The following is a 16,892-nucleotide window of genomic DNA, read 5'->3' as shown; positions in this document are numbered from 1 at the left end:
AGCTGAGGCGTCCAGACGCAGCCTGCTCTCCCTTATATTCATAAAGCCATACATGACCGCTGCAGCCACTTACCAGAGTACATCTGTTTTACAGAATACCTGTATAAAATTCCAAGTTTTAGGATATCCTTTCATCTTCCTTCATGTCTGTGTTCAGAGAATAGGTTCAAATTATCTTAAATGTCTTGGAATTAAAAATCTCAAAATCTAGGGCGCCTGGGTGGCTCAGTCGTTAAGCGTCTGCCTTCGGCTCAGGTCATGATCCCAGGATCCTGGGATCGAGTCCCACATCGGGCTCCCTGCTCGGCAGGAAGCCTGCTTCTCCCTCCCCCACTCCCCCTGCTTATGTTCCCTCTCTCGCTGTGTCTCTCTCTGTCAAATAAATAAATAAAATCTTTAAAAAAAAAAAAAAAAAAATCTCAAAATCTATAATAAACACTTCCCTGGGTGAGGTCCAGAGAAATTGTGGCAGAGTCAGAAATTAGACATTATTGTAAACTTCCCACTCTTTTGCATTCATGAGAAACTCTAGCCTGGGTCCTGCACATGATTCCTAGGTCACTGTAAAAGCAACTCCTTTCACTCGCTGCGGCCCCAGGAGAAACTCTTCCTTTCGGTACATGGCTCATATTTTAGTGTCTCAAATAGCCACCTTACCCCGGCCACCCAGATCAACGTGCTTTTGCCAAAACCTCCGCACTAACCCAAGGCCAGCCAGTGTTACTGACAGCTGGGGGCAGCACAGGAAGGCAAGGGTGATCCTACTACAGAACACAGACTGAAAGGCCAGCCCTACCTTTCCAGAAAGTAAAGGTTAGGTCTAACTGTCTGGTAGTGGAAGGTTTATATATTTCTTTCACTGAACAGCCACAGTGGATTCGGGCAGGCTGCAGCTGTAAAGTTTTTTTGACAAGCTTAAAAATGCTCACTTCCTAGCTAACTGCTTATTTTAAAGCACATGTAAGATGTCTCTCAACTTTCCACAATACAGGAAATGCAGTTTTAGTATGTTTATATGAGCAAATTTTATTAGATAGTTAATACTAAAGTGGTGTGTCATCTTCAGAGAGATTTTAACACACACACAGACACGCATTTTCCAGTATTGTGCATTTGCCTTTACAGACAGACAAGATCTAGGCTCACGTTTGAACGTGCATGCTTCTGTGGCATAGCAGAGTACCAAGGAATATTTCTTTGCACAAGTTTATCTTTAGTAATTCAAGTAACAGTGTCTTGCTAAGTTAGACATGAGATAAGAATGCCCCACTTGTACATTTTGAGTTTTTCCTCTTTAAATTACCTAAAGCCAGGTTATAAAATGCAGGAAGTGTTACCAAGTCCTCTTTGGAAGCACAGGGCATGTAAATAATTTGAAACTCTGGAGACAATTTTCTTAACCTTAAATCACCCCATTGCTACTGTGTAAAAAATACTGAGTACTCATCTCTGTCAAAAGCTAGGCTGAAGGCTCTGAGGGTCACACTGAGTGCCCCTTTCTCAGATGGGTGCTTTGGTAGGTAGGACAGGAACAGAACACGGAGGACAGAGCAGCTCTGTCACTCTTCCCGACTGGGCCACCTACCCTTCCTTGGACGCAGTCATGACGGACCTCGGGAGTCCAGGTCCATCCATCTTGGGCCACTTACTTGGAGGTCACAGAATGAAAGTGTACTGGTGTCTACCAATTTAGCAGATACTCATACTGGCACACGGACTCCTTTTGCATTAACCTAACTTTTATTTACCTGTTAATAAAATCATCAAAATACACTGAGTGGGCGCCTCCTCTGTACACGTCCCAGTGCTTCTGCAGGCTAACCACTCTGCACTCTTACACCTGCATCAACGAGTACTCAGCCAGACAGGTAGGTGGCTAGTCAATCCACAGGAAAGCTTAGCACTCGTTTCTAGGAGCTTTAAAAAAGCCCCATTTTAAAATTTAACAAATGAGAGAGCATGTCAGAGGCCAGATGCCGTAACTGGCAGATGATGCCGAAGACATCAGGGATTCTGCCTGTGGGTACGGGGTGCAGACGCTTCAACGCGTAACCCGCACATCTGCATCGTCAGGATTTGGGGAACAAGAAAATCACGCTCTCTTCTGTCCACTTAAAAAACCTGGGGTGGGGTGGGGGGCAGACTAAGGTGAAATGTGGAGCCTTAATTATCCCGTTAGAGCTTAACTATACACCAAACCAAGTAAGAAAGGCAGCTTCACAAACCTTCAGAAAACCTGATACGTATCTAATTCCATCTTCCACAATCCCTATTCATATGTCCAAAAATGTTCGTTAATAATTTAAATACTTAAATAGGTTTTAGGTTATCCACTGGCTCTGTTCCATTAGGCTCTAAACATCCTCTTTTGGGGCCAGGGTCGAAGCTGCGGTCTGGCAGGCTGCTGTTCGCAGCGAGGCTCGTTTCAAGTGAGCACAGGGCCACCGGTTGCTCCGTGTACCAAACAGAAGTGACGAGAACTTCCATCACCGGGGGCAGTTCTACGAACACCACGAGGCCACCTCAGCTTATGTGGTTTGCTGCCTGACCTCTTTTTTTAAGGTATCTCTTCCTAATTTTGATCATCCATTTCACACTCAGTTTGGCAAACTCTGCTGCTTTAAACAACGCCAAGAAGGCCCCACAGAGGAGGGCGATTGTGTTCCAAGGATTGGCAGTGATTATCTGGAAAACAGCAACAAACACAAGCTTCTCAGTGTGCTTCAACTCTGATGCCTAGGTCGTATCAGCATTATTGTCAAGAGCCTCCTACCCCAAATTATGGGAGTGACAAGAAAAATCCCCGGCTCCTAAAACTGCCGTGACTGTACTTCGTTCCAACTACACCTTGAAGGTGCAGAGCTCAAGTCTGAGAAGAAAAATACTAATCCCTTCCTACCATAAACGGATCCTGGGGAAAAAAAAAAAGTTTCTTAAAAAAGCTCTTGCACAAATTAGATATTCAGTACTGAGGCTTAAATTTCTGGCCTCATCCACAGTAAGGGAACTTGCTTTGAGACAAATTTCCCCCAAAACTACCCACGCATCAGGTCAGTTCCTCTTGTCTTCTTCCCATCTCTCAGTGATGCAAATTTGTCCTCCACCCGGTCCAGTGACGGTCTCGCGCCCCGGACTCCTGCCTCCAGGCTGCGCCCTCTGATGCCTGTGCTGCTCTCCTGCTACCCAAGTGCACTGACCCTGCACGGCTCCTCGGGGGCCAAAACCCCCTCGACTTCGGCAGAGACCTTGACCCCACAAAGCCCTCCGGCAGCTACTTACTGTCTGCAACGAGTCCCTTCACAGCTCTCGCTAAATGTTAAACGCTTCTAGGCCGAGGTGATCTCAGCCCTGGTTTCTGAGTCCCCAGCATGGGAAGTCAGTTTGGCAGGGGGACCGTGGCCACCTGGAGCCTCAGGGCTCGCAGACACAAAGCGGTTACAACTGCGCCACTGTTCGGGGCTGCGAAGCAGCTGAGTGACCGCTTGAGAAAAGCAGGCCTCTTTCGAGCGTGGCCTTTCCCCGGCCCGATGGGCACCTACTGAGTAACAGCCTAAGTGGAAAATGTCTCATCACGCACTTTTACGTGTCAAGCTGAAGGCGTCCATTCTTCCACCTGGAACCCGGATTCAGCACACTGCACGCGCCCCTGTGCACATGGCCCTGCCGGTCCACACCTCCCTCCCCGAGGGGGGTGTGTGTGAGGGGGGTTATGGAGCAGCTCGTGTCACAGGGACCCTCTACGTCTGGGTCTCGGCCACGGAAGGTGCTTCCCCGAAGCCACGACTTCAGGACACTTTGGGATTATCTAAATGCCAATCACTATTAGATTGAGGCCTGGCTCTGGTGGATGGTGTCTCCCTGGAATGTTCCTTTAGCAAAGCCGTCCCATCATTCTTCCCCAACCCCCTCCCAGACTGAGGCTGAGAACCTGCCATCAATTGACACACTGTTAATTTGTATTTGTACCTTTCTGCTCTGACAACAAATAAGGATTATCCAACAGAGACCCATGAAAAAAAGAACAGCTTCCAATAGCCGTCATCTAGACATTAGCTCAATGCGATCCATGCTTTCTACTCTGCTCATTCACTTAACATTACTACCAAGCAAGTACTCTGTACTGAGCACTCTGCCAGACGGCAGATAAACGATGGTGAACAAAAGATGAAGTCCCCACTTCACAAGGCCAACTGTCTAGTGATGGCAAGGCCAATGAAACACAACTAACACAGGACATGAATGTCAGAAATGACAAACTAATTTGTGGCATGAAAGGAGACAAGGACAGCCTGCAAGGATGAGTCAAAATACCTCAGCGCAGGGAGTCTGCTCTTGGAACCTGAAGTAATACTCACATCTTGGACTTTCTGGATGAAAGGATCTTTCCATTCAAAGACCACAAAAAACAACTGAGCACTTTTCTCGGCGGCGGGCCTCTGGTCAATGTAGTTAACCACGCTGGTCTAGGTACAGAGAAGAGAAAGCAGTATTACCACCTCTGTGGCCCTCCCTAGCCTGGGTCGCAGGAAAGGAGAGGGTAGTTAGGGGATCTTGGACCTCGGTTTCTTCATACCATCTTCTGGATGGAAAAAGGCAGAAATCTCATAAACGACATCCTGAAACTTGTACCACAGCCGAGACTTGACCCTGCTTTCCAGCTCTTTGGGGAAATGAATAGGATCTGGGAGGTACAATAGGTATTCTGGAGAATCACCAAAACTGTCATTATGTATCTGGACTCATGATTAAACCATACTCAGAGTATCATGTTAAGGCATAATCAGAAGCCACAGAAACCTCAAACTTCAAAATACTTGATCTTAGAAGCGGAGTGTTTCAACCCTTCAGGTCTATAGGGACAAAGTTCAACCTCACAGACCCACCCAGCTGAGCATTCCCTGTAAATATTTAGTAGGCGTGCTTGGTAAGATCTGGTTATCAATTACTAGAAACTTTGCCTGGTGTCACGGAGAGCAAACAGGTTCCAGGGGCAGAAGCCCAGGTGCAGCCGAAGGGCCGTGTCCAGCCCTGAACTGAGCCTCACTTAGCCCCTTGCCACACAGCCGGCAAAGTGCCGACGCCACTGAGGGGCGGGCAGGATCAAAGGAGACAATATAGACGTTAAGGATTTTAAACTTTAAAACACTCCATAAAAAAACTTTTAAACTTTGTGCAAAAGAGTTCACGTCACCCACCAAAACACTTCCAGTTTAGACAATACCGAATGGCACAAACATTATAAAATGCATAGGTTCGCTGGGCCTTTGGCCCCTTTGGGTTCCGGTCACAGGGGAGCTGCGGGGGAGCCGGGAGGCTGCACCTAACTGCAAGGTGCATGTATCGAGTCTCCTTTTCTCAGCCGCTGTGGGGCCAGAGGAGGAAGGTCCTGGGGGTTCTTGGAGAAAAGCGTGCAGTAAAAATCCAGAACGTGACAGTTATCTGACAAACGAGAATACTTCAAGGACCCATTGCCAGGGGAGTTGCCACATCCCAGGGCAGGAAGAAAGCCTGTCCTCTTGAAGAAAACTGGCTTCAAGCCCTTCCCAAAGGTCTCTAATCTGGAGTGGTCTGAGGACCCAGGGGCAGGGAAGGGGCCTTGGCTTTTGGCCAGTGACAGCCGCGTCGATGGAGTCAGTCCTTCTACTCCAACCCAGACCCTTCCCGATGCTGCCCCTCGGAGTCCAGCCCAGTGAAACATCTCCAGGGAGGAACAGAGGTTTCTAGAACAGACCCGTCTCCTCGCTGCCTCAGCAGGCACCCAGCCACTGATACACAGGATGGCTGGCTCCGAGTGTGGATGTGGGCAGGGGGGCGGCCACAGCCAAGGTGGAAGTCCCAAAGGTAGGGGTGCGGCCTTGCTTTCAGTGGCAACTGACAAAAACAGCCCTGCTGCGGCAACCAAGATGCCCTCTCCCTCCATCCTCACCGCCAGGCCTCTCCCCGGGCCTCTCCCATCTACTGCCGGGACTGTGGCTAGAAACCCCTAGCGCATCCCGGGGCTCCAGGCCAGGGGGCGGAAAGCTTTCAATCGCACTGCCCGTTAGGATCACGTTTTGAGCATATACCCAACACATACATGACTTTTTCAGAAGTGATGTGACATTATTACTGTTCTAATGTGACACACCTTTCAAAATATTCAGAAATAGAAAAAGGATGATAAATTAATACAAGAAGAAAGCTAGTATCCCCTCCCCCGCCGCATCCCAACGGATCCTCACGTGTACAACCTTCAGAGGCCACCGGATCTAGTGTCCCCCTGCACATCACCCGTCTTCCATGCGGCCGGCAGCCTCTGAGGGCCAAGAACCCGGGCTGTGCGGGGCCAGTCACCTGCTCTACTTGGCCCACGTGTTTGCTGAGGACCGACAGTGGCCCAGGGAAGGGCCTGGGGAACACGAATCCCCCCTGCCACGGGGTCCCTTCCCACTCTGAAGACCGCCCAGAGGCCATCTCTCCCACAAAGCTGCCCTCCACCCCCGAGTCGAGGCTGGAGGCGGCCAGCGGCAGACCTCGAAGCCAGCGCCACCTACCTCCTGCCGGAACTCCACCGCCTCCCGCCCGTCCTCTTCCTTCGTCTTCACCAGGGACATCTTGACCCATGTGCGGAAGCCCCCGGAGAACTTCCAGCTGGAATAGGCGCTCTCACAGGCCTGCATGAAGCCCACCCTGTCTGGGCTTGGAAGGCAGAGAACAGCAGGACTCAACCTCGGCCAGACTCAAGCCCCAGCCCCCACGTGGAGCCGGGTTCTTGGCTGGCACCGCCAGGATGCTGCCCACTTCCTGCTTCCTTTCCAAGCTCCGATCTGGCTTTGCAGACGCAGGGAGAGTTGTCACCCACCGCGAGGCCGCCCCCCGTGGGGGAGTCCCTCCTCCTTCCCACCTGCTCCCAGAGCACTGGCCCCGGGAATGCAGGTGCGCCCGCCAGCCTCCTCCTGGGAGACCCAATGAGGGGGACCTCACCGCACGGGACACCCGTGGCTCTGCGCGGGGAAGTCGGGGGGACAGACGGAGCGGAAGACGCCACGGCCATGGCTCCAAGCTCCGAAACGGAAGGACGGAGCAGGGGTGTGTGAGCGGGGAGAGGTGGCCCACGGCCTCAGGCAGGGGAGCGCCCTCTCCTCCGTGGTGACTGCCACCCCACTTCCCTTCAACGGGTCCCCAGGCTCTGCGCGACCTGGAGGCGGGGGTCACGCCGGCTCGGGCACGTGAAGAAAATGCTCACAGTGCCAACAAGCACTCCGGGCCCCAGAGAGGGGCTGGCGGGTCCCCCCCCACGCACCGCCCCCCCCCCCCCCCCGGGCAGATGGGAACTTTCATCCCCATATTAAATACACATGGCAAACACACACTGAGGGCTGACACCGCAGGGGAGACCTGGCCCGCGACTCGGGTGGCACACAAGGTCCCGGCAGTGACAGGACCAAGACCCTCGGCCCGCGAGTCCGAACGCGCCCCACACCGGACCTGCTGCGCTTTGTGAAGGCAGGTCCCCGAGCCACTGAGCCCCAGGTCAGTCCCCTGGGCAGTGCCCGCCCCCGCCCTGGGATGGGCCCGCCCACTGTGGACTTGAAAGGCCACCTGTGCAGGAACTCCTGGAAAGACGAGAAGAGGAGGTAATCGATGGCACTGAAGTCCTCGCTACTCTCATTCAGGCGGAACTGGAGGAAGACCAGCTCCCGCTTCTTCACCTCACGGGGCCCCTGCACAATCAGGGCGGATTTCTGCAGAGACACAAAGGCCACGGTCAGCCCTGGAGGAGCCGCGGCTGCTAAGCTCCTGACCGCACCCCACCCCCTGAGACACTGTGACTGGAAAGCCCCTCGCCCGGCGGACCCCAGATGACCACAGGCCACCCCCGCTGCTGTCTGTGCTCGCCCCTGCTCAGCCCCGCGGGGTGGCCCTCTGGGTGCCAGCCGGACCAGAGCTGAGAGCAACTGTCCTCTGTCCACTTTTCTCGGTGGTGGCCTGCGCTAAGGGAGCCCTCTACTGAGAAGGGACGCTAGTGGGGCGCCTGGATGGTTCAGTCCGCTGGGCGTCTGACTCTTGACATTGGCTCAGGTCACGATCTCAGACCTGCCACGGGGTCCCTCGGAGTCATGAGATCGAGCATGAGTCAGGCTCCCTGACTCCGCTTGAGATTCTCTCCCTCTTCCTCTGCCTCTCCCCCTGCTGATGCGTGCTTGCTCTACTTAATTAATAAAAAGGATGCTAGCTTACATCCATTACATGTACAAATGTTTTCTTCCAGTCTGTCACTTTTCCATCAACTGTTTCTAATGTCATTTGTTACATGAAGCTTTAAATTTAATACAGTGATATCTATAAATCTTTTTCTTTATGGTTCTGGGTTTTCTTGCCAAGGAAAACCAAAATTACATCAACGGTCTATATTTTTCTTTTTTGTTTTTTTAGAGAGAGAGTTCGAGCATGAGAGCACGCACGGGGGGGGGGCAGGGGGAGGAGGGGCAGAGACAGAGGGAAAGAGAGAATCCCAAGCAGACCCCCCACTGAGCCCACAACCTGATGCGGGGCTTGATGTCACGACCCTGAGATCGTGACCTGAACCGAAATCAAGAGTCAGATGCTTAACCGACTGAGTCACCCAGGAGCCCCTCTCCTATATTTTATAATACTTTTTAAACGTTTTTACATTCAGACACTTCACATGCCTGGCTTTCAGTTTTGTATCTGGTATGAAATAGGGACAGACGCAGGTCTGAGCCCCAGGTTTACACTGTTCTGCCATCAGTCTGGGCAGGTCTGCAGCGCTGCTCCCCATCCCCAAACCCGGCGGGGTGATCGTTGTACAGGTGCTCTTCTAAGAAGACTTTTTAAAAACTAGATTGTTAAATTCCATGAAAAAAATCAACTGGGACTTTTAACTGATGACACTGGATTTATAGATTAACTTGGGGGAAAAAATATCTTTACATCAATAACTTTGATCAATGCTCTACAGATATTTGAAGAGTGAGCACCGTCAAGCACAAAGTGTTACACACGCTCATTTTTTTTTTTTTTTAAAGATTTTATTTATTTATTTGCGAGACAGAGAATGAGGGACAGAGAGCACGAGAGGGAGGAGGGTCAGAGGGAGAAGCAGACTCCCCGCTGAGCAGGGAGCCCGATGCGGGACTCGATCCCGGGACTCCAGGATCATGACCTGAGCCGAAGGCAGTCGCTTAACCGACTGAGCCACCCAGGCGCCCTACACACGCTCACTCTTAATTTATGAATTGTGCTATTCAATTCTTATCCTTACTCCTTTGCATCTATTTGATCTGTGAACGTGAGACAGAAAAGTACGAATTTAGTCACCCTTTAAGGCGACGGGTATTTTTTATTTCTAAGGGGCTTTGCCTAAAATATACAAGTGGAACGCCGTTTTGCATATACAGATTTCTGAGTGTTACATCTTAGTGGAGAGTCCTATATTTCTTTTTTATCCGTATTAACCAACGCTCTCGGAGCCCTTTGCACCTAGTATTCCAGTTCGGCTGATGCGAAGCCGCCCCTCACGCCTGCCTCTTGTTGCATTTTCCCGAGAGATCTCTGTCCATTGTAATCTCAACCTTTCTGCGACACGTCGAGAGGCAGCAGAGAAAGCTAACTGTTCCCACCATCCACTTCCTCCTGGAGAACCAGAACCGCTACCCCAGTCCCGGATTTCGGGGGCACGGCCGCCCTGCTGGGGCCTCCGTTCTGGCCCCGTCACATGAAGAAGTTCCTGGAACGCGCGCAGAAGTGACTCAGGCGAGTCCGCACGTGCCCGTCACGGCGAGCCAGGGCTGCCCACGAGGCCCGAGAGCCTGCCCTGCGGATGGCAGAGCGGCGGACAGAAGCCACCGCTCACCGCCCCCGGCGCCCCCTGCCCGCACGCCCGACTGGCTCCAGACTTCTCTCTGGTCTCGGCCACCGTGTCTGTCTGGGGTGTTTTTGCCCAGCAGCTCGGCCTAGTCTCTGCCCAACACACAAGCTACTTTCTGGAACTGGAATGCTCCGGGAACAAACCGAAAGGGGGCAAGGCCTTACCATTTGCACCCCGGGGACACGGCAGGCAGTGAGGAACGGAACGGGTCCTACAGGCTGGGACGGCGGTGGCCCTAACTGTGGTAAAAGTGCACTGAACTGAGGGCACGAGGGAGCCTAGGAAACACGAGAACCGGAAGTCTGACGAAGCAGGTCAGAGGAGGCCCCCGGTGGGCCGCTTGCACACAGACCGGCCAGGAGCAAACAGCCTGAAGCCCACCCATTTCCCAGACAGCACACTGCAAACAAAGGGGGCGGGGCGGGAGCCAGATGACAAGCCAACCTCCAAGGCCTCGGCGGCAGGGGTGTGGGGAGGTGGGGGCATATTTTCCGATGTCCACTCCAGGCACGGCCACGGAGGACCTCCACCAAGGCCGAATCGGCCAGGGGGCTAACGGAGCGCACAGACGCCTCTGACCAAGGAGCTCCCTCGGGGCCTGCACGGGCACCACAGGCCACAGGCCGCCCCCAGCGGGCCTCACTGGCGCCCCCCAGCTGCCGTGCGCTCGCCACGGCCGCCCTTCCGCACGGGAGCTCTCCTGTGCTTCCCTGTCGATCCCCCCGCCGCCCCCCCGCCGCCTCACCGCCCCCTGACCGCCCCCTGCTGCTTGGGTGGGGGGCCTGGCGTCCAGAGAGGCCAGACCCCTCCCAGCTCACGGCTGGACTGCAAGAGCCACATCCCAAACCGCTGGAGAAGACTAAGCATCACCCGGGGCTGCAGGCGGTAACGGCCTTCAACGTAGTTTCTGTGCCGACACCCCTCCTTGTGCGCCCCGATTTCATGGGTGTTCGTCGTATTTAAATCACGGAACTACTGCCTAAGTGCAACCGGCACCGCCAGGTGTGGGAACGAGCGCGAGGGGCTCCCCGGTGGCGCCGCTCAGTCGGGGCGCCAGGGTCCGGCCACCCCGACACCCCGCCTGCTCTTCCTTAACGTTTCTAAAAATGACGTTCCTTTTCATTTCGATTAGCATCCGTTCCCTTATTCTGTCGAGTCCATTCTGTTTGCTCCTCTTGGTCCTCTTCTACACTGTTGGTTCCCGGAAATGTCTAATGGGCCTTAATTCTCCATTCCCACTTCTGAAGGTCGGGCCAGGGTGACGAGCACAGGTCTGGGTGCGGGTGCCCCCCCCCCCCCCGGTTCTCCCACGGCCGGCGCTCGCCGGGGCTGACGCTCCGTGGCAGTGGGCAGGCAATGCCAGCAGGCCGGGTACTTGGTGGATTTCTCTCCTGGGAAGAGATTCCTCTCCGGTACCTGCCACCCCGCTCCGCCATGGAGGCCCAGGCTCAAGTCCTGCTCCGTTTCCCTCTGCTGCCCCAGCACCCAAGCAGGGAACCTCCCCTGAGCCTCTGCGGAGAATGTTCTTACCCAGAAGCAAACGCTATGCCCAGCGGCTCTGCGCACCCTGGGAGGGCAGGGGGCACAGCAGGTCCCGCCAACGGGCAGTCCTGTGATGACTGTCCCGTGATGACTGTCCCGACCACTGCCCCGACCGCTGCCCTGCCCTCTGAGCCTGCCAACGGGGAGCTGGGAGCCGGAAGGAAGGCTTTCCCCTCCCCCAAGCCTCTCCTGCGCCTGTTTCAGGGTGTGGGCTTTCTCTGGTCTGTTTGCTCGGTCCACCTGACCCAATCTGTGGTTTACACCAGTTCAAAATGTCTCGTCCACTGGTGATACCTGTTCTGGGTTTGTGGGGCTGTCATGGAAACTTTATAGTTTCTGCCGGATCCTAGGAGGAAGCCTAGGAGTAAATGTGGACAGAACCATCCCGGCGGGACCCTCCACCTTCGACCCACCCCGAGGAGCCACGGGAGCTCTCCTCCTCCAGCCACGCCCCGTCCACAGCTCGCCTCCCGCCGCTCCGGGGACAGGGGGGAGGCACCTGCCCCCCCAGACACTCCCCGCTACCGGAACTGTGCACAGACACAGACAAAGCATGCTGCTGCCTCTGCCGGAAAACCTGTCATCAGCCCTGTGCAATCCTCTCCGAAACAATGACACAGGGTGCAAAAGAGAAGATGTAAATACATATAAAATTCCTTCCCTGCCTTCAAATCCCTGTGCAGGTGCCGCCGGGGCCCAGGGTCCTCGTTCCCAGACCGGCTTCTTTACACTGGCCTATTTATCTCAAAATATGGATTCCCAGGCCCCGCCCCCAGGAACGAATGATTCAGTTGGCCCCACGTGGCAATTCTGTTGGGCACTCAGGTATAGGACTCACTCCACGACACCACACTGGCCTCACCCTGCAGCCCTTTGTCCTTCCGTCAAGGACAGGATCTTATCTCGCTGTCAGGAATCCCCGAGGATCATTCGGAGAATGCGGAAGCCCCCACAGCCCTTCCTGACGCAGGCCAGCCAGGCATGGCCATGACTCCAATTGGGACAGCCTCGTGGTCGCTGGGCACCAAGGGCCTGCACAAAGGGAGCGTGAGCGGCCTCGTGGCAGAAAGAAGACCGAGGGCCGTGGGGCGCAGGGCTGACACCTGCCCAGGTCTGGCGCAGGGGAACGGGAGTTACCAGGGTCTGGTTGGAAAAAGGGTCTGTGTAGTTGATCCTCTGGGTGGTGCAGTTCATGTCGCCTGGCTGGCCAGGGCTCCTCAGGGGCGGAATGACCTCGTAATGGTGCTTGCAGCTGAGCAACTGGGCCTGACCCGGGTACAGAGCAATCCCTAGGGGGCACAAACAGGAAAAAGGGCATGTCAGAAGTCACAGTCCCCGGCCACACCCCTAAAATCACATCACACACCTTTTCACGCCCACCAACAACCCAAGTTCAAGACTCCCCAGGTGACGGCAGAGGAGGGAGAAGAAGAGGGTTATGGGGGGTGGGGAGCCACGTCGGCTGCCCTCAGAAAGCCCCACTCGAACGGAAGACACAGTCCCCCTTCCCAGAAAGCCCCTCTCCTGGCCTCCCTGGCACCTGCACGAAAACCCTCCCTACTCCACAGCCCTGCTCAGCACACCGAGGGGCCTCCGTGAGGAGCCTGGCAGCGCCAACCGCCGGCGCCAGCACCCACCTGCGGATTCATTGGGAGGCCGCCGGCTGCGGGCCTCCCCACGGCTCACTATGCCTCTCACCTCCTGCTCGATCGGGGGCTCCAGGTGTGCGAGTCACACCCCGACAGTCCCTCCCTCCCCTCAGCCAGAGCACCCCACCCCAGGCTCTACTGACAGTAGCTGTCCGACCTGAGAGCGGTGTGTGACACCAGACACAGGCGGAGCTCAGAGAGACCCAGAGATCAGGAAGTAAAACCCGCAGACCAAGGGACCAAAGCAGACCCACAGAGAAGAGGGACAAACACAAGACAGGGCGAAGATGGGCGAAGAAGCTGCGAGCCGCACACTTTCCAGAAGCCCAGGCAAACGGCACCCGAGGCTCTGGCTCTGCCCTGTGGCCAGGCCATCCAGAGGGTGAGTCGGGCATCCTGTGGGCAGCGCAGGTGCACACAGCAGGTGGGCACAGCCCGAGCCCCCAGAGCTCATGCCCACATTTCCAGAGCCCGGCGCCAGCCTCACGGCCCTGAGGCAGACACTCCACTCCACGGCAGAGGTGACTGCCTCCCCGGGGACTGGCCTCCCGCTGCGACAGGAAAGGCAGGGAGCCCCCTCCCGAGGCAGGGCCCCAACGACCTCTGGATGGCTTTACCTCCCCTGCCACCCGTCACTCCCACGGCTCTTCCTCACTAGCTCCAGCCAGGCTAGACACATCCTCTCCAGGGAAGCCCTCTGCCTCCCTGTACTCGCCTTTGCTCCCACTGATCCCCCTCCCAGAAAAACTCTCTTCTCATCTATCAAAGCCCGGCTCAAATCCTATCTCTGTGCAAAGCCTTCCTTGCCCACCCCCGTCACGAGCGACCACGCCCGGCCCTGTCCACCCCTCTGCTCGGCACAGGACACGCTCTGCTAGGGACTGACGGCAGCTCCCTGCATGTGTCCTCTATATCCAGGCCGTGCCCGGGCTCCTCCGGCTGCCTGTGGTGCCCAGCACGGTGGGCGAGTGCAACAGGGGCTCCTCTGTAAGCCAGTGGCCCAGACCTGGGCCCCGATGCCCGTCCGGGACAGGCTCTCTACCTGGGGCGTCATAGCGATCCACCTCCTTGTAAGACACCGACATGACAGGGTGCTTGAGCTTCTCACGGAAGTCTGTGATGGTCTGGTAGACCAGGAAGACGGCCACCGCCATGAGCAGCAGGTAGATGAAGATGAGCAGGACCGAGAAGACGTTCTTCAGGCAGGCCTTGCTGAAGCGGATGCTGCTGGACGCCGACTCGCTGTCCAGGGCTGAACAACAACATCACACCGGTGACCCAGAGCCCAGCGGCAGGTGCAGCCGGAGACGGTCGGCAACCTCCAGGCCCTTTACCTGCTTTACCAAGGAGGCAAGGTCACCCGCACCCCCAACCCTCCCACCTCAGCTCCCTCCCCCAAATCATAACACGTGGCACATGTCGACATTCACCGGGCACTTACTGCGCCAGAAAGGGGGCTCCAAGCGGAAGGAGACCGTTATTCTCTTTAAGAACCTCCCATCTGGAGGACAGATTACAATCCAATATGGAAACCGGCCCCAACTGATTTTTCTGGCCTTCTCCCTTACCACTCCGCTCCTCCAGCACCTCCGGCTCCAGCTGCGCTAAATGACTTTCTGTCCCTCCAGCGCGCAGAGCCCCCCTCGGCCCCAGGGCCCCTCCCATCTGCCCATCCCCGTGCTTGGCCTGAAGCGCTTTTCTTCCACAGCTGACTCCTAACTCACACTTCAGGTTCTGGTTTAGAAGGCCATCTCCTCGAGGAAGCCTTCCTGGACCCATACACTGGCTGGAGGACCCCTTTGTCAATGCTCCCAAGGCACCCCTCACGTCCTCTCTCGTCTCTCTGCAACCTCACTATCCGTGGCACGTCTTTCCATCCTCCTCGGCTGTGAGCTCCGTGAGGGCAGGGCCAGTCTTGCTCACGCTGAACCACTAGCCCTTCACAACGTGCCTGGAAGAGAGCGGCATCCTGCATGTCTATGGTGAGTGACTCGACAGCTGGGTAAATGCGTCCTGACGCCATCCCCACAGCACGGCTCTGCCTCTCCTGCCTGCACTCAGACCGCCCCCAGCCTCGATTACGCTCTGCTACAAACTAAATTACGTGTCTGCCCAAAAAATTCATACCCTGAAGCCCTAACCTCCAGTGTGACTGCGCTTGGAAATAGGGCATCTTTTAAGGAGATTAATTAAGGTTAAATGAGGGCATAACGGTGGGGCCCAGATCCAATAGGACTAGTGTCCTTCTAAGAAAGATGAAGGGACACCAGGGACATATACACACAGAGAAAAAGCCCCATGAGGACACAGGGAGAAGGTGGCCATGTGCGAGCCAAGGAGAGGGGCCTCATGAGAAACCAAACTTGGCCAACACCTTGATCTTTGATTTCCAGTCTCTAGAACTGAGAAAAAAAAAAATGTCTGTTGTTTCAGCCACCCAGCCTGGGGTTCTTTGGTACAGCACCCCAAGCCGACTGAGACATTCCCATGCTGCTCTCTGTGTTGTCTCTACTCTTCGGCCGAAGCTGGAGCTCCCTGAGGAAAAAGCCCTATTCCCTCCACAGTGGCTGAGCCCAAAGCTGAGGACAAGCGTGAATGTAAGTCCAAAAAGGTATGTGCTTGGCTTCTGGCTTCCACCAATGACAGAGTAGCTTAGTCACACCACCCTCCTACAGACAACAATTACAAAGTTTGACCAAATCCTTAAAAGTTATGTGAAGGCATTGGGGAGTGATCAAAAGCAGGCAGAAACGAGAACAGTCGACCTTGGAAGGAAAGCAACTGCACCTGATCAGACTTATACATTTGCATGTTGTGCCTGAGGGCATGTCCCCATCTCTAGGGGGCGCAGTTCCCTGTGGCAGTGGGCAAAGTGCAGGGCTGGCAGAGCAGTCAGAAAGCTAAGGGGAACCTTGAAAGGGATGGGGAGGGTGAACCCCCAAATCTGCAAATAAAATATGTTCAAATTCTTGGCTGGAGACCCCAGGGGGCCCAAGAAAAAAAGCAGCAACTGGAAACAAAAAGAACTGAGTGGAGATTCCAGCTGCTGCTAGTAGAGGGGACCCAGGAATTGGAACTTGAGTCTCATCACATTAACTACCTGCTAAGACAAAAACCCTTCAGAGGACTGTAACAGAATCCAGAACCTCCACACTGTACCATTACCATGTCTACTGTTAAATCAGAAATCACTAGACATGCAAAGAAACAAGAAAACATGACCCAAACTCAAGAAAAAAGTAGTGTATAGAAACCAAAGCCAAGATGACCCAGATGTTGCCATCAGCAGACAGGAACTTTACAGCACTTGAAGGAATTAAAGGAAAATATATAGATAAGGAATGGACAAAGGGGGAATAGAGAAAAAGAAACTATAAAAAAGAACCAGGGACACCTGGGTGGCACAGTCAGTTAAGCATCTGCCTTCAGCTCAGGTCATGATCTCGAGGTCCTGGGATCAAGCCCCACATTGGACTTCCTGTTCAGCAGGGAGCCTGTTTCTCCATCTCCCTCTGCCCCTTCCTCGCCCCCCCACCGTGCTCTCTCTCTCTCAAATAAATAAATAAAATAAAATAAAATAAAAAAAGAACCAAATGGAAATTCTAAAGCTGGAAAGTAATGAAATGAAATGAAAAATTCCCTGCACTGTCTTAATAGCAAAAGAAGGCAGGAAAAAAAGAGTCAGTGCATTTGAAGTTAAATAAACACAAGTTAAACAATTTGAAAAAAACAACTGAAGGAAAAACTGAACAGAGCTTATCTAGATAACTGTGGGACAATATCCAGCAGTCTAACAACATCTAACTTAAGAGAGAAAATGGGTCACAAAG

The 16,892-nt window shown here is 54.3% G+C and overlaps 1 protein-coding gene across 3 annotated transcripts in view; it reads right to left on the bottom strand.

Moving 5' to 3' along the window:
• Window positions 1-1,718: 1,718 nt before the first annotated feature.
• Window positions 1,719-16,892, bottom strand: part of PACC1 (proton activated chloride channel 1) — a 37,875-nt gene continuing 22,701 nt past the window's right edge. For 2 of the 3 annotated variants that reach the window (XM_036101753.2, XM_078078149.1), the window contains exons 3-8: window positions 14,105-14,314; window positions 12,551-12,702; window positions 7,582-7,724; window positions 6,534-6,678; window positions 4,356-4,463; window positions 1,719-2,685 (exon numbers count right to left, since the gene is read on the bottom strand). In XM_036101753.2, the coding sequence (XP_035957646.1) occupies window positions 2,524-2,685; window positions 4,356-4,463; window positions 6,534-6,678; window positions 7,582-7,724; window positions 12,551-12,702; window positions 14,105-14,314 (920 nt within the window). In that variant the 3' untranslated portion in view covers window positions 1,719-2,523. Of the gene's footprint in view, window positions 2,686-4,351; window positions 4,464-6,533; window positions 6,679-7,581; window positions 7,725-12,550; window positions 12,703-14,104; window positions 14,315-16,892 lie in introns of those variants that run through there. The other variant, XM_036101755.2, reaches the window with a different exon arrangement.

The sequence above is a fragment of the Halichoerus grypus genome, chromosome 7, assembly GCF_964656455.1.
Source record: "Halichoerus grypus chromosome 7, mHalGry1.hap1.1, whole genome shotgun sequence".
Taxonomy (NCBI): domain Eukaryota; kingdom Metazoa; phylum Chordata; class Mammalia; order Carnivora; family Phocidae; genus Halichoerus; species Halichoerus grypus.
This window is presented reverse-complemented; position numbering and strand designations above follow the sequence as displayed.